The 22250-nt window shown below is 42.8% G+C and overlaps 1 protein-coding gene across 2 annotated transcripts; it reads left to right on the top strand.

Annotated features, from left to right (window-relative positions):
• The first annotated feature begins 13 nt into the window (after positions 1-13).
• LOC124381154 (cytochrome c oxidase assembly protein COX15 homolog) lies at positions 14-21035 on the top strand. 2 transcript variants are annotated; one of them, XM_046842568.1, is made up of 9 exons: positions 14-232; positions 2511-2692; positions 4543-4665; positions 5334-5520; positions 8862-9029; positions 9136-9217; positions 14705-14859; positions 15544-15657; positions 15775-16686. In XM_046842568.1, the coding sequence occupies exons 1-9, from the start codon at positions 158-160 to the stop codon at positions 15781-15783; spliced, it is 1095 nt and encodes a 364-aa protein (XP_046698524.1). In that variant the 5' UTR covers positions 14-157; the 3' UTR covers positions 15784-16686. The 2 variants fall into 2 exon arrangements, with proteins under 2 accessions (XP_046698524.1, XP_046698523.1); XM_046842567.1 differs by lacking the exon at positions 15775-16686 and adding an exon at positions 20068-21035 and having other exon boundaries at positions 15-232.
• The last annotated feature ends 1215 nt before the right edge of the window (positions 21036-22250 follow it).

Here is a 22250-nt window from a genome sequence, read left to right as displayed (position 1 = left end):
AAGTTGAACGCGGAGGCGTAAAGCAATATGGCGTCTCACTGAAGAAGCCCTCAATGAGAAATGCACTACACTAGCAGGTGGTTTCTCTGAAAGCAAAAACAAACAAACAAACAAACAAACAAACAAAAAAAAGAACCGAGAGAGGACACGCGTGGTGATGCTGCTCCCCACGCTGAGGCATGTAGTCCGGTGCGGCTACAGAAACGCAGGGAGAGGGTTTCAACAGAGTCACGTAAGAGCTTCAAGACCTTGATTTCTTTCTGAAGTATATAATCATGTGGGATCTTTTGGGGTTTGTGCTGCTGATGCCATCGGTCAAGTTGTAATGCTCTGTTGATTTCGTAATCTATTATAGAAAGTGGCATTTGTGTGAAAATATCTGATATGTAAACACGTGCTTCTGACCCAAACATACACAAACTGACCCTTTTATTAGATGCACAGACTGTAATCCATATACCCCCCTTTACATCAGTCGCCGTTTTGACCACCAGCGGACTTGAAATGAAGATGAACACAAGGTACACACACATCAGCACCCTTTATCTTCACTGAGAAGGATATACAGTGCTGATGTATTATATGTTCAGTGTAAGGAGCTGTTTATCAAGTCAAGTCAGGAAGCTTTGTCATTTCTACCATTATACAGTTGACTCCGTACACAGTGAAATAAGACACCGTTCCTCCAGAACCCTGGTGCTTCATTAAACAACATCGAGCTTCAGCACACAACAGCAAGTGCATTGAGTGCAAACAGTGCAGACAGACAACACAAGACAGTGTGGGACAAATATGTATATCACACAATACAAAATAGGACCGACCGGTAAACCTCCTGTATACTCTGATTATACTGTACTGTGCAAGAGAGGACTATAGGGGAGTGGTATTTCAGTGGTTAAGGCGCAAGGTTACTGATCGGACGGTTGGGGGTTCAAGCCACGGTATCGCCAAGCTGCCACTCTTGGGCCCTTGAGCCAGGGCTTTTAACCCTCTGTGCTCCTGGGGCGTCGTATCCTGGCTGACCCTGCGCTCTGACCCCAACTTCTAAACGAGCTGAGTTACGCAAAGAACGAATTTCACTGCTGTAATGTATATGTGACAAATAAAGGCTATTCTATAAAGGAGGATGTTCATAGTACTTTATTTTGTTCAAAGTTCATAGTCTGGTGGTTTCTGTTGTTCGTTTAACTCTAACAGTTTTTACATTTGGTGCCCATTTTACATTTGTTCTAAATGAAATTCAAAAATTGGTGGAATCTGGAAAATGTCCCAGAAACCCGAAAATATCCCGACTCCCTACTTTTAGAGTTTTCTTCAATTGGAGACATTTTGTGCACATGAGGATGGTTCCAAATGAATAGACTGAAGATCCATGAAGTTACTGAGCAACTGATTGAGGACCGATTAATATCAACGATCTGCTACAATGGCTTAGGACTACAGTTTGCATTAACAGTTTTGCATTTAAGCATCTATCACTGAATAGTACTAATCAACAATGATGGAACTGTAATGAATGGACATTTGGTGCCACCCAGATGATGATGGGTTTCCTTTTAAATCTGGTTCCTCTTAAGGTTTTTTCCTCATGCCATCTCAGGGGTTTTCCTTGCTACTGTCCCCACTAGCTCACTCATTAGGGTTACATTTATAAGGAACCAACTTATAGGCACTAAATGTATACATTTAAACTATATAACCTTTTTACCTTTGTCTGTTGTTGAAAGCGATATACGGATAAAATTCAACACAGATACTAATCCAAAATCAGGTACTGGGAGACAGAAATAGTGCTATAGTAGCATTAGGTAGTTAGATTGGTAGATAGGTGGGTGGATATGTATGTAGTTAGGTGGTTGTGTGGGTGAGTAGTTATGTAGGTAGATGTGTGGGTGGGTGATTGTGTGGGTGGGTGATTGTGTAGGTAGATGTGTGGGTGGGTGATTGTGTGGGTGGGAAGGAGTTTGGCTATGTAGGTAAGTAATTAGGTGGGAGTGTGGGTGGGTGGTTATGTAGGTAGATAGGTGTGTGGGTGGTTATGTAGGTAGATGTGTGGTGGGTGATTGTGTGGGTGGGAAGGAGTTTGGCTATGTAGGTAAGTAATTAGGTGGGAGTGTGGGTGGGTGGTTATGTAGGTAGATAGGTGTGGGTGATTGTGTAGGTAGATGTGTGGGTGGGTGATTGTGTGGGTGGGTAGGAGTGTGGCTATGTAGGTAAGTAATTAGGTGGTTGTGTGGGTGGGTGGTTATGTAGGTAGATGTGGGTGGGTGGTTATGTAGGTAGATGTGTGGGTGGGTAGGAGGGTGGCTGTGTAGGTAGGTAATTAGGTGGGTAATTAGGTTATGTAGGTAGATGTGTGTGGGTGGATATATAGGTAGGTAGGTAGGTGGGTGAGTGGGTTGATTTGGTTAGTTAGTTGGGTGGATCGATATTAATTTCAGACAAATCTGCTTAATTCCGTTACTTTGCTGTTGCTCACCTTTTCTGTTTGTACTTTTCTATTTCAGCTCTCACCTTTGAGACAATGCCTGTATCAGAGAGGGCAGAACACAGCTGTGAGCCAGACCATATCTGCACAGTGTTCCTCCAACACACTCCCCAATGCAGCATCAGACCGGATTGTAGGACGCTGGCTGGTGGGATGCAGTGGCCTCGTTCTGGGCGCTGTAGTTCTGGGAGGAGTAACCAGGTCAGTAAGGTTCAAGACCAATCATATGCTCCATATGGTCTCTAACCCTTGTGTAAGCCACAGGTCATTTAAAAAGATCTACACACTGATCAGGCATAACATTATGGCCACCTTCCTAATATTGTGTTGGCCCCTTTTTTGCTGCCAAAACAGTCGCCGGTTCACCACTTTTCATTCTTTGGAGCACTTTTGATAGATCCTGACCACTACAGACTGGGAACATGCCACAAGCTGCAGTTTTGGAGATGCTCTGCCCCGGTCGTCTAGACGTCTCACAATTTCTCAAACTCGCTCAAATCCTTACATCCATTTTTTCTGATTCCAACACGTCAACTTTGAGGATAAAATGTTCACTTGCTGCCTAATAAATCCACCCGCTAACAGGTGCCATGATGAGATAATCAGTGTTACGTCACCACTCAGTGGTTATTAATGTTAGCCTGATCAGTGTAGACTCATACATTCATATGCTCCAGTATGGATGCATATGAATTAGTTTTTTAGGTAAGTTGAACAGAACTGAAATTCTCAGCCAGCACATAAGTACATGCTTCACAGGCTTTTCAAACATCAAATTTCTGTGCGGATCAGTGACCATAAAAGAAAAACCTTTCTCTAAGCCTTTTAGTATGTGCTGAGATGGTTTCAATAGGTGTCGTAAATAGAAAGTGTTCTAAATGGAGGGAAATCTCCTGACAGTAATGGCATGTGTAATCATCACTACATTCTAAAGATGGTACAGAGCCGGCTGTAAAGCCTTTTGTATTGCACGGGATTGATTGGTGAAAAGCTGGGTTAAAAAAAAGTCAGTCGTTCATATTTTTTTAATTCTTTCGATTATTGTAATGTTGATTGTGAGTATGTGTTTTAGACCAGTTCAGGTTGATTTACTAAAAAAAAAAAATTAAATAGCTACAAATTAAATATATTATACTTCAAAAATTTAGGACAATTACAGAACCCCAAGCAGAAACCCTCAGGGTTGCCTGTTCATGGTGTTTGAAGTATAATCTTATTCAGACAACACTTGAATATTGTTTTTTTTTCATTCAAGAGAGTTCTAAAACTAAAAATGTCTGCTTGGGCGACATCTCCCTTATTCTTAAAGATCGGTACCAGCACACTTCTCCTCCATTCCTCAGGCATCCTCCCACTTTCCTTGTTAAAAGCTCCACTGCCATCTCTCCTAAACATCTCCATGCTTCTACCGTATGTCATCTGGTCCTACCGACTTTCCACTCTTCATCCTCTCAATCACTGCTCTCACTTCCTCCTTACTAATCTTATCCACTTCCTGCTTCACCATCTCCACACCATCCAACCTTCTCTCTCTCATTTTCCTCATTCATCAGCTGCTCAAAATACTTCCTCCATCTTCTCAACACACTCTCCTCACTAGTCAACACATTTCCATCTCCATCCTTTATTGCTCTTACTTGCAGCACATCCTTCCCAGCTCGGTCCCACTGCCTTGCCAATCGGTACAAATCCTTTTCTTCTTCCTCAGTGTCCAACTTCTCATACAGCTCCTCATACGCCTTTTCCTTGGCTTTCACCACATCCCTTTTTACCTGCTGCTGCATCTCCTTGTACTTCTGCCTACTTTTCTCATTGCTCTGTCGATCACACTTCTGTTTTGTCATCCTCTTTCTCCTTATGCGGTTCTGCACTTCCTCATTCCACCACCATGTCTCTTTGTCTTCCTTTCTATTTCCAGATGTCACACCAAGAACCTTTCTAGCTGTCACACCAAGAAACTTTCTAGCTGTCACCCATATCACTCCTGCAGTAGTTGCCCAATCATATATATAATAAAATTGAATTTAAAGAAAGCTGATTTGTTTATCCAGATTGACTGAGTCAGGCCTCTCCATGGTGGACTGGCACTTGGTGAAGGAGATGAAGCCACCTCAGACCCAGGCCGAGTGGGAGGCAGAGTTCTCTAAATACCAACAGTTTCCTGAGTTTAAAATGTGAGTCTGGTTTTCTCATGTGGTTACCCACACTAATATAGTCTGTTTTTATACAAATTATATTTATCCGATCTATATTTATCCGAATATCCCCACCACCCAATACTTCCCACTTGTGCACACATGCTTAACTAATCCCTCCTGCTCTCACAAACACTTCGAACGAGTGTCTTTTGCTTTTACAGACACTCGTAATCAATATTCCCCACCACGTTTTACACTCTTGACCAAACCTGCTCCTGCAAACACTCTTGACCAGTACAATCCTCTCCTTCAGACCTTCTCCACCATTCCTGCCGACACCTGCTGATACTCGGATCATCGTCATCCCTACGAACACTCTTGACCAATCCCTTCTGATCCAACACTCTTAATTAATTATTCCTGCTTACACAGAGAGTCTTAAACAATATCCCTGACTAACACTAAACATTTCACCTGTTCCTACAGACAGCCCTAACCAATTTCCCACAATCCTGTACACACTTCTGATCAATCTCTCACACTCCCACATACACCCTTGAATTTGGTCTCAGTCATTAATATTTCATTACTTATGACAATGACATTATTTGAGAAAACCAATACACTAAAATCTCTTGTTTAGAACCCATTGCTCTGTTATTATGCCTAGTGTCTGTTTACTTTGATCTCATTATTTGCAACAGAATGAACCATGACATGACCCTTACTGAGTTTAAGTTCATCTTCTACATGGAGTGGGGACACCGTATGTGGGGAAGGCTAGTGGGCTTAGCCTACATCCTGCCCACTGTGTATTTCTGGAAGAAAGGCTACTTCAACCGGTCAATGAAGGCTAAAGTTTTGGGCTTGTGCGGCTTCGTCGTCTTCCAGGTATTGTTGTAAAAAAAAAAAGGTTAATTTTCAAAATTTCAGATCAAGTTTAATATATGCAGACTCTCACACAAGTGAGTGCACCCCTCAAATTTCATCACCATTTTAGTATTTTCCTCTCAAGGAACAATATTATAGAAATGAATCATGGATTTATTTTAGAGTAGCCAGTGTGCAGCTTGTATAGCAGCTTGTATGTTATAGTGACTGTAAGTTTAGTGCCTATATTTCTGTCCCTAATGAGCAAGCTAGTGTTGATGGTGGCAACGAAAAACTCCGAGATGCCATGCAGTTCCGACTGGACTGCAGATAATTGGAACCAAAAACACAAAAAACAAACTATAACCCCGAAGCCCAAACTCTGTAAGTGTTATTCAGAAAGGCCTGTTCAGTCACTGCACTTAAATCCTGATGAACTGGATCACAAAATCAGGAAAAAAATCTCCAACTAGCGAAGACCATTTGGGGGAGGTGGTAGCTCAGTGGTCAAGATGTTGGACTTCTGATCAGAACATAATGAGTTGAAATCCCAGCACTAGTAGGCTGACACTGCTGGGCCCTTAACCATTAGCTGCTCAGTTGTATGAATTGTAAGTCGCTCTAGATAAGGGCATCTGGCAAATGCTGTAAATGTAAGAACATATTTGGCAAGGGAAAATACAGTGGAACCCGGTTATGTCGATGTCGTAGGGGGTCGCCAAAAAGCATCGAAGTAACCGATGATCGAGATAAACGAAAACAAAATGGTGGCAGTATATTAACGTGCTTGAAATTTCTTTATGTACATGATGTGCGTTAATAAATGAGAATGTGCATGCACGTGTTTTTGAAGGGTTTTTTTTACACAACAGCGTTGCTGCGATTTGTTTGATGAAGGCATGCTATAAAAATGTACATACGTTTGTTAACAACAAAAGGCATAAGTGCACCTACTAACAGCAGAGATTTACCAGTATACAATACAAACCACCGTCCATTCTCCATACAAACCTTTATTATATTCTCCAACATTATAAACACACAGATCGCTCAAAAAAAAAAAAACCAGCGGCTGCACCGTGCCGTCTCACATTTAGTCCACATGTGGAAAAAAAGAAAAAAAACAGTAACTAAGTTTCTGAAAACTTATGACCATCAGGCTGAAGTAATCCGCACAAACACACAAAGCAAAGTGTCCGAAAAAACTTACCTCGGCATCGCGGACCGGCGGCACGGCGCGAAGCCGGAAAAAAACCCCCGGAAGATCCAAAACCGAACCCGAAACCAAAAACGAGGGACAGAAAAGTCTCAAACGTGAATGGCCGAAGGGGGCGTGGCAGGTGCTTTCTCGGCCGCTTTCTCTGAAGCTCCCGGCTTCAACTCCTTACCGAGAGCCGTGCTCCTTACCGAGAGCCGTGCTCCTTACCGAGAGCCGTGCTCCTTACCGAGAGCCGCGCTCCTTACCCTGCTCGCCCGCGCCGGTAAGGAGCACGGCTCTCTCGGTAAGGAGCAACGCGCGCCGTAAGGAGTTGAAGCCGGGAGCGCCGCGCTCCCGTTCATCGCATAACATTTAACAAAAAAAATGCATATGTGCACTTACTAACAGCAGAGATTCACCAGTATACAATACAAACACCTGTAGTATCTGTAAGGTTTGATTTTTCCGCCACTCATGAAGTTCTTCTGCGGCTGCACAGCGCCGATCGACATAACTGACGTTAAAATTTCTAATTTTTCCCCCCTTGTGCTCGAGATATTAGGGTTCGGCGACATAAAAAAAGTCGACATAACCGATAAAAAATGCTTAGAAAAAGCGAGAATTTGGCGGTTCCACTTCAAAAATGTCGACTTAATAGGGTTGTCGAGATAACCGAGGGCGAGATAACCGGGTTCCACTGTAGTTACTTTTTCATTAGAAATCTGAACAATCTGCAAAGAATCTTGTGAACTCCCTTCCGAGGCAGGTTTTTATCCATTTTAGCCCTCGTATGGGTCAGAGTTAAGTGTCCTTAGATTTCTGCCCTTAGTTTAACAAAATGCTGAAAGAAAACTTTCTAGCCCAAAACCAAAACGGATAAAAATCTGTTGTGTTTTATGAGTCTCAGGAATTTGCAGGAACTTTGTAACCATGGTTACCCCAAGGTAGCTCCATTGCCCGATTATATTGTATATACCTGTCAGTGAATAAACCATACTTTTAAAAAACAATATATGAAAGACATTGAGTTTATGTAATGATTATGGATTGTAGATAGGGTTTGGTGTCGAATGCTGCTGCTGTGCTTAAGGCTAAAGACAGCTTTCTCAAGCATGTTTTAATATACAGATGTTAAGATTATTCCTGTATATGACGAGTTACATGGATGGAGAAAAAAGAATAGGCCACATCACTGACGTGGACAAGTTGCCACCTGAGTAGAGTTTCATAATTGAACTACACATTTTGTTATTGTTTTATTAATATACTGAAGGCTAGCAAGCAAAACTGTTACAGCTTCAGCAATTTACGTATATATATAAGTTGTAATGGTACACAAAATTAATGGTTCAGTGCGTTTCTCGCGTTTTTAGGTCACATTTCTGTACATGTAGGAGGAATAAATGCAAAAATAAAAGTTTTTTTATTAACACAGTTTATTTTTACATTTGTGAATCTTAGCATTTTACATTTTTGAGACAAGTAAAAATAAAATGCCTGTTTAAATAAAATATACACTTCTTATATTTTATTATGTCTTATAAAAAATAAAATACAAAAAATCATGTCAATGCAATACATATTATTATATTGATTTAAATTGTGTTATCAATTAAATTGGCACAAATTAAATTGATTAAATAAAATATAAAAATTAGAATATTTAATTCATTATTGTACATTCGTTAGACCACATTTGGGTAATACAGGTGTGTGTGTGTGTGTGTGTGTGTGTGTGTATATATGTTACATTTTTTAAAGATATGATCTACCTAATTGTTCTACTTATTTTAGCAAACTAACATGTCTTTTCATGTCATTCCTTTTATCCGTCATTCATTCACTCCCTCAATATGTGGAATTGTAGGGATTTTTCAGGGGATTCATGAGACAGATTATTGTAGGGGATCTCAGGTCTGGTAGACACTGCCCTTGTACTTTATATTATTGACATTATATTTATTTATTTTATAATTCATATAATTGTGAAATGCTCTCAGGGTATACTACTACTATTATACTCTGCATAGCATTACATGGTCTCAGATGTTGGTACACACGAGCATGGTGTGTCCAGCCGTGTTTGTATCAATATATTGACTATTACCCCTTGAATATGTCATACTGCTTTGTGGGTTTAATGTGTATTTCTGTTTGCTCATAGGGTCTGCTGGGTTGGTACATGGTGAAAAGTGGACTGGAGGAGAAACCAGACTCGTATGACGTTCCCCGTGTCAGTCAGTACAGACTGGCGTCTCATCTGGGTTCAGCTCTTCTTTTGTACTGCGGCAGTCTCTGGACAGGACTCACACTAATGCTTCCTGTGAACAGGGTACACACACACACACACACACACACACACACACCCACACACACCCCTACAAGGTTCTACATGAAGCCCAAACACCCTTTAATTACAAAATATTTCTTTTACACAGCTTCCTGACACCAGACGAATTGTGCAGCTCAGGAGGTTCGCCAAAGGCACAGGGGCTCTGGTCTTCCTTACAGCTCTCTCAGGTTAGGACCATCACCTTTGGGTCAAAATGAGCACTTAAAACAGGTGAAACAGTTGTTCGAATAGCAAGCTAAGCTAAGGGGTATGAGGGCGAGTAAGGGGTTTAAGGGCGAGTAAGAGGAGTAGAAGAATAGGTAGGAGGATGAGGGTGAGTAAGGTGGATGAGGGTGATTAAGGGGGATGAGGGCCAGTAAGAGGGGTATGAGTGCGAGTAGAGGGGTATGAGGGCAAGTAAGGGGTACAAGGGTGAGTAGGGGAGAGGCCGAGTAAGAGGAGTAGAAGGATGAGGGTGAGTAAGAAGAGGAGGATGAGGCGAGTAGAGGGGATGAGGGCAGTAGAGGGGCGAGTAGAGGGGATGATGGCGAGTAGAGGGGATGAAGGCAGTAAGGGGATGAAGGCGGTAAGGGGGATGAAGGCGGTAAGGGGGATGAGGCGGGTAAGGGGGATGAGGGTGAATAAGAGGAGTGGAAGGATAGGTAGGAGGATGAGGTCAGTAGGAGGGTGAGGCGAGTAAGAGGAGTAGAAGGATAGGTAGAAGGATGAGGGTGAGTAGAGGGGTATGAGGCGAGTAAGAGGAGTAGGGGGATGAGGGTGAGTAAAGGGGATGAGGCAGAGTAAGGGTTATGAGGCGACTAAGAGGAGTAGAAGGATAAGTAGGGGTATAAGGGCGAGGCTGAGTAGAGGGGGATGAGGGCGAGTTAAAAAGAGGATGAGGCGAGTTAAAAAGAGGATGAGGGCAAGTAGAGGGGTATAAGGGCAAGTAAGGGGATGAGGGTGAGTAAAGGGAATGAGGCGAGTAAGAGGAGTAGAAGGATGGGTAGGAGGACGAGGCGAGTAGAGGGACGAGGCGAGTAAAGGGGATGAGGGCGAGTAGAGGGGATGAGGCAGAGTAAGGGGTATGAGGCGATTAAGAGGAGTAGAAGGATAAATGGGGTATAAGGGCAGTAAGGGGGCGAGGAAGGGGAGGATGAGGGCAAGTAGACGGAATGAAAGTGAGTAAGGGGTGAGGCGAGTAAAAAGAGGAGGATGAGGGCAAGTAGAGGGGTATAAGGGCGAGTAAGGGGATGAGGGTGAGTAAAGGGGATGAGGGCAGTAAGAGGAGTAGAAGGATAGGTAGGAGGATGAGGGCAGGAAAGGGGATGAGGGCGAGTAAGGGGTGATAGCGAGTAAGAGGAGTAGAAGGATAAGTAGAGGATGAGGGCGAGTAAGGGGGCGAGGAAGGGAGGAGGATGAGGCGAGTAAGGGGATGAGGGCGAGTAAGGGGATGAGGGCGAGTAAGGGGGCGAGGAAGGGGAGGATGAGGGCAGTAAGGGGATGAGGTGAGTAAGGGGTGAGGGTGAGTAAGAAGAGGAGGATGAGGGCAAGTAGAGGGGTATGAGGGCGAGTAATGGGGATGAGGGTGAGTAAAGGAATGAGTGCGACTAAGAGGAGTAGAAGGATAAGTAGAGGTATGAGGGCGAGTAAGGGGGATGAGGGCGAGTAAGAGGAGTAGAAGGATAAGTGGGGGTATGAGGCGAGTAGAGGGGTATAAGGGCGAGGAAGGGAGGAGGATGAGGGCAAGTAGACGGAATGAAAGTGAGTAAGGGGTGAGGCGAGTAAAGAAAGAGGAGGATGAGGGCAAGTAGAGGGGTATAAGGGCGAGTAAGGGGATGAGGGTGAGTAAAGGGAATGAGGGCGAGTAAGAGGAGTAGGAGGATGAGGCAGTAGAGGGTTATGAGGGCGAGTAGGGGGTGAGGCCAAGTAGAGGGGTGAGGCGAGTAAGGGGTTTGAGGCGAGTAAGGGGGCGAGGAAGGAGGAGGATGAGGGTGAATAGAGAGGGATGGGGGCGTGTAAAGGGGATGAGGGTGAGTAAGAGGAGTAGAAGGATATGTAGGAGGATGAGGTGAGTAAGGGGATGAGGCGAGTAAGAGGTAGAAGGATAAGTGGGGGTATGAGGCGGTAAGGGGGTGAGGCGAGTAAGGGAGGAGGATGAGGGCAAGTAGACGGAATGAAAGTGAGTAAGGGGTGAGGCGAGTAAGGGAGGATGAGGGCAGTAAGAGGAGTAGGAGGATGAGGGCAGGTAAGGGGATGAGGGCAGTAAGGGGATGAGGGCGAGTAAGGGAGTAGGAGGATGAGGCAGTAGAGGGTTATGAGGGCGAGTAGGGGGTGAGGCCAAGTAGAGGGGTGAGGCGAGTAAGGGGTTTGAGGCGAGTAAGGGGTGAGGCGAGTAAGAGGAGTAGAAGGATAGGTAGGAGGATGAGGCGAGTAGAGGGTATGAGGCGAGTAAGTGGGATGAGGGCGAGTAAGAGGAGTAGAAGGATATGTAGGAGGATGAGGTGAGTAAGGGGATGAGGGCGAGTAAGAGGAGTAGAAGGATAGGTGGGAGGATGAGGGCGAGTAAGGGGGGTGATGGCGAGTAAGAGGAGTAGAAGGATAGGTAGGAGGATGAGGGCAGGTAAGGGGATGAGGGCGGTAAGGGGATGAGGGTGAGTAAGAGGAGTAGAAGGATAGGTAGGAGGATGAGGGTGAGTAAGGGAGGAGGATGAGGCGAGTAAAGAAAGAGGAGGATGAGGGCAGTAGAGGGGTATGAAGGCGAGTAAGGTGGATAAGGGCAGTAGGGGGTGAGGCGAGTAAGAGGAGTAGAAAGATAGGTAGAAGGATGAGGCGAGTAAGGGGATTAGGGCAAGTAAGGGTGCAAGGGTGAGTAAGAGGAGGAGGATGAGGCGGATAGAGGGGTATGAGGCAGAGTAAGGGGATGAGGGGAGTAAGGGGTATGAGGCGACTAAGAGGAGTAGAAGGATAAGTAGAGGTATGAGGCAGTAAGGGGCGAGGGCAAGTAAGAGGAGGAGGATGAGGGCGAGTGGGGGTGAGGCGAGTAGAGTGTTATGAGGGCGGGTAAGGGGGTGAGGGCAAGTAAGAGGAGTAGAAGGCTAGGTAGGAGTATGAGGGTGAGTAAGGGGTTGAGGCGAGTAAGGGGCGAGGCGAGTAAGGGGAGGAGGATGAGGGTGAGTAAGGGGATGAGAGCGAGTAAGGGAGGAGGATGAGGGCGAGTAGAGGGGTATGAGGCGGATAAAAGGGATGGGGGCGTGTAAAGGGGATGAGCGAGTAAGGTGGATAAGGCGAGTAAGGGGATGAGGGTGGGTAAGGGGATGAGGGTGGGTAAGGGGTATGAGGGTGAGTAAGAGGAGTAGAAGGATAGTTAGGAGGATGAGGTCGATTAGGGGTGAGGGCAAGTAAGAGGAGTAGAAGGATAGGTAGGAGGATGAGGGCGAGTAAGGGGGTGAGGCGAGTAAGAGGAGGAGGAGGAGGAGGAGGAGGGTGAGTAGAGGGATGAGGGCGAGTAAGGGGCGAGGGCAAGTAAGGGGAGGAGGATGAGGGCAGTAGAGGGGTATGAGGCGAGTAAGGGGAGTAGAAGGATAGGTAGAAGGATGTGGGTGAGTAAGGGGCGAGGCTGAGTAAGGGGAGGAGGATGAGGGCGAATAGAGGGGATGAGGGCAGTAGAGGGGATGAAGGCGAGTAAGAGGTAGAAGGATAGGTAGAAGGATGAGGCGAGTAAGGGGAGGAGGATGAGGGCCGGTAAGAGGGATAAGTGCAGGAAAGGGGATGAGGCGAGTAGAGGGGTATGAGGGGCAGTAAGAGGAGTAGAAGGATAAGTGGGGGTATAAGGGCGAGTAAGGGGATGAGGCAGTAAGAGGAGTAGAAGGATAGGTAGGAGGATGAGGGCAGGTAAGGGGATGAGGCGAGTAAGGGGGTGATGGCGAGTTAGAGGAGTAAATGGATAGGTAGGAGGATGAGGCAGTAAGGGGTATGAGGGCAAGTAAGGGGTATAAGGGCGAGTAAGGGGATGAGGGCGGGGTATAAGGGCGAGTAAGAGGAGGAGGAGGGTGAGTAAGGGGCGAGGCGAGTAAGGGGAGGAGGGTGAGTAGAGGATGAGGCAGAGTAAGGGGTATGAGGCGAGTAAGAGGAGGAGGAGGATGAGTAGAGGGGTATGAGGCAGTAGAGGGGTATAAGGGCGAGGAAGGAGGAGGATGATAAGGGTGAGTAAGGGGTATGAGGCGAGTCAGAGGGATAAGGGCGAGTAAGGGGTATGAGGGTGAGTAGGTCGGTGAGACCGAGTAAGTGAAGTAGAAGGATAGGTAGGAGGGTGAGTAAGGTGGCGAGGCGAGTAAGGGGATGAGGCGAGTAGAGGGGTATGAGGGCAAATAGAGGGAATGAGGGCGAGTAAGGGGATAAGGCAGAGCAAGGGGTATGAGGGTGAGTAAGGGGTATGAGGGCGACTAAGAGGAGTAGAAGGATAAGTAGGGGTATAAGGGCGAGTAAGGGCACGGGAGCGAGTAAAAGGATGAGGTGGAGGCGAGTAGAGTGTTATGAGGGCGGTAAGGTGGATGAGGGCTAGTAGTGGGGTGAGGGCGAGTAAGAGGAGTAGAAGGCTAGATAGCAGGATGAGGGCGTGAGGGGATGATGGCGAGTAAGGGGCAAGGGCGAGTAAGGGGAGGAGGGTGAGGGTGAGTAAGGAGGATAAGAGCGAGTAAGGGGCGAGGCGGTAGAGGGGTATGAGGGCAGTAGAGGGGTATAAGGCGAGTAAGGGCACGGGAGGCGAGTAAAAGGATGAGGTGGAGGCGAATAGAGTGTTATGAGGCGGGTAAGGTGGATGAGGCGAGTAGTGGGGTGAGGCGAGTAAGAGGAGTAGAAGGATAAGTAGGGGTATAAGGGCGAGTAAGGGGAGGAGGGTGAGTAAGGAGGATGAGAGCGAGTAAGGGGCGAGGCGAGTAAGGGGCGAGGCGAGTAAGGGGAGGAGGGTGAGTAAGGAGGATGAGAGCGAGTAAGGGGCGAGGCGAGTAAGGGGCGAGGCGAGTAAGGGGAGGAGGGTGAGTAAGGAGGATGAGAGCGAGTAAGGGGCGAGGCGAGTAAGGGGAGGAGGGTGAGTAAGGAGGATGAGAGCGAGTAAGGGGCGAGGCGAGTAAGGGCACGGGAGGCGAGTAAAAGGATGAGGTGGAGGCGAGTAGAGTGTTATGAGGGCGGTAAGGTGGATGAGGCGAGTAGTGGGGTGAGGCGAGTAAGAGGAGTAGAAGGCTAGATAGCAGGATGAGGGCGAGTAAGGGGCGAGGCGAGTAAGGGGAGGAGGGTGAGTAAGGAGGATGAGAGCGAGTAAGGGGCGAGGCGAGTAAGGAGAGGAGGATGAGGCGAGTAGAGGGGATGAGGCAGTGGGGGTATGAGGGCGAGTAGAGGGGTATGAGGGCGAGTAAAGGGGATGTGGGCGAGTAAAGGGGATGAGAACGAGTAAGGTGGATGAGGGTGAGTAGGGGGGTGAGGCGAGTAAGAGGAGTAGAAGGATAGGTAGAGGGATGAGGCTGATTAAGGGAGGAGAATGATTGTGAGTAGAGGGGTATGAGGGCGAGTAGGGGGGGATGAGGGTGAGTAAAGGGGATAAGGCAGAGTAAAGGGGTATGAGGGCGACTAAGAGGATTAGAAGGATAAGTAGGAGGATGAGTGTGATGTTTTCTTTTCAGGAGCCTTTGTCGCCGGTCTCGACGCTGGTTTAGTCTACAACTCTTTCCCAAAAATGGGTGAATATTGGATCCCAGACGATCTTCTGGCGTTCTCTCCTACAATCAAGAACGTTTTCGAGAACCCCACCACTGTCCAGTTTGACCACCGCATACTGGTGAGTGCACATGACTGCTCCATTCACAAATCAACAACCAGTAAATAAAAGGTAATGTTTTTTGTGAGACTAAAGTGAAGAGAACTCTGTGAAATAAATGCACAAATCTAACAGTGTGTTATCCCTCAAAATAAGGTGAAGAAAAGCCAGTAAAACTTGTAAGCAGGTTCTTTTAAACAAACTGATGAAGGAGGCTGATATGCTCACTGGATAATCAATAAGCTCACAGCCATTCTGGACAATAAACTGCATCCCCTCCATGACCCACTCCACTGATGCTCCTTCAGTGGAAGATGTAGGAGGTCATTTGTATCGACAGTAATCACAATGTTTACCTGGTTATCACTATTTGGGGACATTTAACACTTATTTGCTCATTGACTCATATCTGGACTCTCATTTATTCACTCGTACAGCTATTTTTATGCTGTTCCACTATTTTCAGTGTTCAGTGATCATCCATCCATCCACTTGTCTGTATCTTTGTTTTTTTTAACCAGTTGCATTTATTTCCATTTCAAACATCTTGATTTTTATTATTTAGGAATATAAACACGGCATAACGCGCCAGAGAAAGATCTCAAACTATGCACAATGTCCCACTTAAGTCCAAATCCTAATTGTCTCGCTGTAGCCTGGTTTTCCTCCTGTTTAGTCCCAAAAAAATCGTTTATCTTTCGGCAGGGAATTAGCGCGTTAGCAGCCATCAGCGGCCTCTTCCTCTTCTCCAGACGCATGCAGCTGCCGAGGAGGACAAAGCTTGCAATCAGCTGCTTGACTGCCATGGCATACACACAGGTCAGTGCTTCATTTCACACATTCTGAAATAAACAACCGGGTAACTACAGTGCGAGTAACAAGGGACAGTGAATAGCGGGATTATAGATCATTACAAGCGTTTACTACTCTTTTCAGGTGCGTTAGAGAAGCGACATCACGCTGGTTTGATGCGTGAGATTCCGAACGCCCTTCATCTCGACAATATATTATTCTGAAATCCGACTCTGAATAAAGACCTATCAAACAAAAATAATTAGAGATTAAGCTACAGTTTCGACACATTGCTTTCCGAATGTTCTTTTCACAGCCGGCTCTAAAACGCTCGCCGTTATCAAAGTGCGAGAAAATCGTTCGCTGAGGTTCATACCTACTATGAGGTCAAAGTGGCTGGATAAATCATATTTGCATAATAATACACACATACAAGGGTGTATATTGGTCTAATCACTGGCTTCAGTGCTGTGATTGTTTATATATAAATAATTTATTTATAATTAATTTTTTTTTTTTTGTATTGATAAACACAGTGCAGATTACATAACCTCTTGCTTACATGCACTTTCGGACCCCGAGCTGAGGAAATGAAAAAAGAAATGTCTTCAGGAATATACACTTTATTTCCAAAAGTATTGGGACACCTGTCCTTTCCCAGCCGTATGTGGTACTTCCCCAAACTGTTACCACAAAGCTGAAGGCGGCAATTGTACAGGATTGTGGGAGCATTATATTTTGCCTTCACTTGAACTAGGAGACACAAACCTGTTCAAGCATGATGATACCCCTGTGCACAAAGTCAGCTCCATGAAGATATTTTTATTTATTTATTTATTTATTTTTATATGGGTAGGAGTGAAAACAATTGATTTTAAAGGCACAAACGTCCACAAATCGGGAGGAACCTTTCCCCCAAATAGTAGATGGTTATGTCTGTGTAGTGTAAATGCAATCACATTACAATACAACATATGACCTCTAGTGGCTAAAATTGTAACTGAATCTGGAAATCAATAAAAGCCAGAAAACGGGTGGATTCATGAGTAAAACAAATGTAATGAGTCTCTTCCCATACTGTATATTGGATTCCTGGAATGTTTTTTTGGTTTGGCCCATTGGTCATGATATTATAGTCTTATTACCCCCAACCCGCCCTTCTCATATTGCCTCGTTTTTCCATGATTTCCATAAACTGCTTAAATTGTTTAATTGATGCATTAAACAAATCAATTGGGAGATTTTAATAGAAATTGGTTGGATAATAGTAAGAAAAACCTTTTTTTTAAATTGCATCTAAATATGTTGCATCAATGATGACGAGCCCTACAGAATTACACAAAATAGTAATATACCGATGGATTTCATTTTTACGAATAAACCAGAGCCAGTTATTGATAATTTTGTTAACAAGTTTGGCTGATCATAGGTCGACACTGACTTTCAGAAAATTTATAAAACAACGATTTTGTAAGAAAGTGTTTTATCCTCTGCCACTTGGGCAGGATTGCCTTCTGTCGCCCGGACAGGATACCCTTGAATTCAGCCTTTCCGCTCGATCCCTGCTCTTCTACGTATACGGGGAAGTCTCAATGAAACACACGAGTCGGCTTTCAGAGAGAAGTTCCAAAGTTTATTGTCTCACACATGAAGATATACTTCCAAAGAGACGGAGAATAAAATGGGGTGGGCTGCCAGGTGTGTGTGTGTGTGTGTGTGTGAGCGTGTGAGAACAGAAGAGAAAGTTAGGAGAGACAACTCCACAAGGTTATGCTGAGCCTGCAAAAGATAAGCCTCAAACAGAAATACAAGAACCACTGTGTGTGTACGAGCAAAGTTAACACATGCCACAAAAAGGGTAGTTCAGGGTATGGTCAACAGAAGCAGGGTATGGAATTCCTAAGCAGAAAATGTTTGTTTATGTAATGTTACATTTTAAATTGATAATCTAAATGAGTGTTTTTATTTTATTTTATCATGGACCCACTTTCAAATACAAACCAGAAGTTTACATGTTTTTTTAAAAGTAACAGGAGAAACTTTTTTTTCCTTGAATAAATAATAATCTTCATTCAGATATATCAATTTTAAAAGGTTTAAGAAACAAAGTGATTAGTGAACTTAGAAAAGCAAAGTCATCTGATTTAATGCAGCTATTTGCTGACTCCACTTATTTGGAAGCATATGAATAAATTAACCAGAAATGTAGTCAAAGTAACAGCAACAAATCTGAATATAAATGGAAAGGTTTAGTACTGATGCTTTGAAAAATACCTTTTTTGTCAACTCAGTAGAAGAACTTACCGTGATTTGAATTCAATTTTTTTTAATCACATGATGTAAGAAATTCATGTTTTTATATTTCTCCAGGTTAATAAAGATAAAATCTGTAACATTATTAATCAATGAAACAGTTCAAAAGGTGAAGATATCGAAGATATCTTAAAAACATTAAGGCCAATAGAACATTTTGGTAACTTTAAAAAAAAAAAAAAAAAAAAAAAAAAAAAAGGCACTCTCACTTAGAATCTAAAATAAACTTATTCAAATGAAATGGTTTAAATCGTACCTAGGTCATAGACAGCAGTGCATTAAAATTAGTGGTGCAAGGTCATTATAACAAGAATCCAAGTTAGGTGTCTCACAAGTTTCAATATTGGGTCCGCTACCATTTTGTTTATATATAAACGATTTACCTGGAAGTTCCATGGAGGTTGGCTGTCAAATGGGTGCAGATGACACAGTTTATTATGTAACTGCTAAATCTTCTCATGGCTGCGGAATTGTTTCCCAGTGGCTGCAGGATAATTGTTTCAATTACAACAAAACAGTATCAATGTGTTTTTCATTGAATAACAAAGCACAGATGTATTCAAAACCAAAATTGTTCAAGAGGAAATGAAGGAAGGAAGTGAGTGATTTTAAATATTTAGGTGACTCTTAAGCTTAAGTTTGATGCTCAGTCTAAGACGATTAAAATTTAAGACGATTTTCCCCGCTACTCTGCTTTTTTAGTTTAAATATGAACGGAAAAGGAATGGACAATTAACAAACAGGTTTTGTTTCATTTGAGTTTGACTTTTTGTGTAAATGATGAACATGGACATGAACAGGGAACTTTTCAGAACATAGAACATCAACTCAAACGATATAAAAAAAGCAGGCCATGGTTTTTTTTTATGTTCCTTTTTTAATAATGACGGTAATATCTGTAGCTTCAGACGTTGTACCTCGCGTTGTACCAATCAGGTAAACCTGTAATATCATTATATAAGCAAACATTTGATGTAACAATTCAGAAACCAATTAAATAGCATCATTCAAAGATTATCAAAGGTTATACCTTTGAAGAATTTGACAAAGTTTTCATTTATTAAGACAGCACTTAAGTGTATATATGGCCTCGCCCCTGAGGTAAGCTGTCACAAAGATTGAGAAGTGACAGGGCAAAGACCAGAGGGGCAGTAAGTGGGAACTGTAGAGACTGAAGATGCAGAACTACTGTGGGTTGAATCATCCTTTTTAGTTAAAGGGTCACATCTATGGGACACTGCAATCAGAACCAACAGTTTTCTCTGCAATGTTAAAATAGTGGCTGAAATCCTCACAGCGATGTGAACATGGAGTATAATAGACTTCTTCAGGCTGCTTAAGTTTACATTTCTTTTTCTTTTGCATATTTTTGTGCGACTTGAGATTTTTATATATATATATATATATATATATATATATATATATATATATATATATATATATATATATATATATAAAGCAGGCCATGGTTTTGTTGTGTTCTATGTTCCTTTAATAATGAAGGTAATACCTGTAGCACTGTGATATGCATAAATACGAATATATACGCATATATACGAATATCTATGCATATATACGAATATCTAAGCATATATTTGCATATCTATGAATATACGAATATCTAAGAATATATATGCATATATATGAATATCTATATCTATCTATCTATCTATATATATATATATATATATATATATATATATAAAGCAGGCCATGGTTTTGTTGTGTTCTATGTTCCTTTAATAATGAAGGTAATACCTGTAGCACTGTGATATGCATAAATACGAATATCTACGCATATATACGAATATCTATGCATATATACGAATATCTAAGCATATATTTGCATATCTATGAATATACGAATATCTAAGAATATATATGCATATATACGAATATCTAAGAATATATATGCATATATACGAATATCTATGCGCATTATATAAATAAATAAATAAAAAAATGTATGTATGTGAGAGAGCGAGAGGGAGAACAAAATGAACAGGCCTCATGAGGGATGTGACTTATCAGAATAGAATCAGAAGTAAAGAGATCAAAAAGCAAGCCTTGTATGAGACCCTAATCCCGCCTCATTTTGATTGCCTGTTGTCGTTGTTGTTGTAGGTGGCCCTTGGGATCAGCACTTTGCTCCTGTACGTGCCAACTTCCCTGGCAGCCACACACCAATCCGGCTCCGTAGCTCTGCTTACTTTCGCCATTTGGGTCCTTGCAGAACTACGAAAAGTGGCCAAATAATTCCTCAGTTCCTTCTTCAAGACTTTGTACTGTTATTGTGTCAAACACCGGTTTCTTTCGAGAGAGATTTCCAAAAGTAGTTCACAATCTTTCACCTGCATTTTAAAGTTGCTCTGGTAACGAAACCTCAGATTCTGGCGTCAACTGCCAGTTTATAGTTTATTACAATGAAACATGCAGCTGTTTGCTGTCAACCAACAGGTAAAAGTGCAAAATACACATAAATGTTCTTCCTCAGAAGATCGGAGCCACTCATATGTCAGAATTACACAATTTCTTTTAATAGCACTTATTACGCAGATGCAAAAGTTTGAACGCCCGTCCCACTTTGCATTTCCTTTCTTAACATAATGTAAATGTATTCATATTCCCAGCTACACCATATGGACAAAAGTATCAGTCCCCGTTCGCTCTTTATAATAACCTCCACTTTTCTGCAATGTTCCACTAGATGTTGGAGATTTGTGCTCATTCTGCACAAGTAAAGTCAGTTACTGATCTACAGCAGCGTTCCAATTTATCCCAAAGGTCTTTACTAGGTCTTAGATCTCAATATCTTTTGTCCATATAGTGTACCTCTAAATGCCCATTACCTTCTTGCAAAATTTAGGGTGTGTCTACTTTTACAATCAATAGTAACTTATACAAAATAAATATTTGAAGTGTATTAAATGGGACAGTTATTTTGTAAATTGTATTCTAAATTAAAATGAACACACACACACACACCTCTAGCAGTTCTTAACCATGCACCAATTTTACAATCAAGAACAATGTACAGTATCTAAGTGATGTTTTTGGTTGAAATAAAAGCATGGTAATGGAATTTCAATTTACGTTCCTGATGGGTCAGTGTTTTTTTTGTTGTTGTTTGTTTAACACATCTTTTTCTTCTGTATAGAGAGGTCTCATTTAACATTTATGGAAGGGGTCTCGAGTGCGAATCCTGTGTAACGATTAGTTTTTAACCACAGGAGAGACTCCATGACACACAAACTTCCATTTTCTTGTCTAATCTTGAAGAGAAAGGGAGAGAAATAGCAAGAAGTCATTTGTTTTGTACACAGTTGCTCTAGAGCGTTTCCCAGATCGGAAATGAAATTCTCAAAACTATTTGTTCAACCCTTCACATCATTTCAAACGCTTCGGTACATTTATTCAAGCGATTCCTTAAAATATATGATACTGGTTTTTACCTGAGTTTACCCGACCTTAGTTTCAACCCCCCAAACATCTCGGCATCGATAAATGCAAAATGGTTAAACCAGGTTAAATCATCAGTCAAGCTTTTTTCCCTTCACAATTCATTTCACATGTAAATGTGGCTTCAAACTGATAAAATGTACAGATGAATCTTAAATGTGACTAATAAAGGCGAGTATACGGCTTCAGATCAACCAATGATCAACTGGTTCTCTCAAACAGTTCAAAGACGAATCTCGTGAACCTTCAATTGGCGAGCGAATACAGACAAAACAAAACAATAAACACAAGTACAGTACAAAGTGAATCCTGCCTGGCCACATACAGTAATGTGTACATTTGTGCTGTGAAATTCATAGATGCAACACAGAAGAAATTCAGACTCGTGCATTTTCTGTCATTGAAATCCAAACTAGAGTTTCCATCAAGAAGTAATAAACATTTTGATGATCTTGTTTGTGAACAATAAGGCGCAAATACTTACTGTTGGACAGATGAACTGAAGATTTTGAGAAAAGTAAAGAATGAAAGAAATCCAGTGTTGTGCTGTTTGTACACACAGTTTTTGAGAAATTCACTTACAAGCTTGCAAATATTATGAACGATCGAGAAACGCTCCAAAGCAACCAAAATATGCACATCCCCAATTCTTGTTAATTGGCTCTTGTATCTTTGCAGATATTTGCCATATTAATTTCCCGTAACAGCACATTTTCTCCTAAAATCATTCCCAGCTGTGTATCGCATCAATTTTAAAGCAGTCATGCTTCTAATGGGTTCACACAGCAACACGACGGAGTGTCTGAGGATCTGGGAAATGTGAGAAAGTGGAAGCAGTACATCAGTAG

Source organism: Silurus meridionalis, chromosome 28 (assembly GCF_014805685.1).
Source record: "Silurus meridionalis isolate SWU-2019-XX chromosome 28, ASM1480568v1, whole genome shotgun sequence".
Lineage (NCBI taxonomy): Eukaryota > Metazoa > Chordata > Actinopteri > Siluriformes > Siluridae > Silurus > Silurus meridionalis.
Note: the sequence above shows the minus strand (reverse complement) of the source record. Positions and strands in the feature narration are given on the sequence as shown.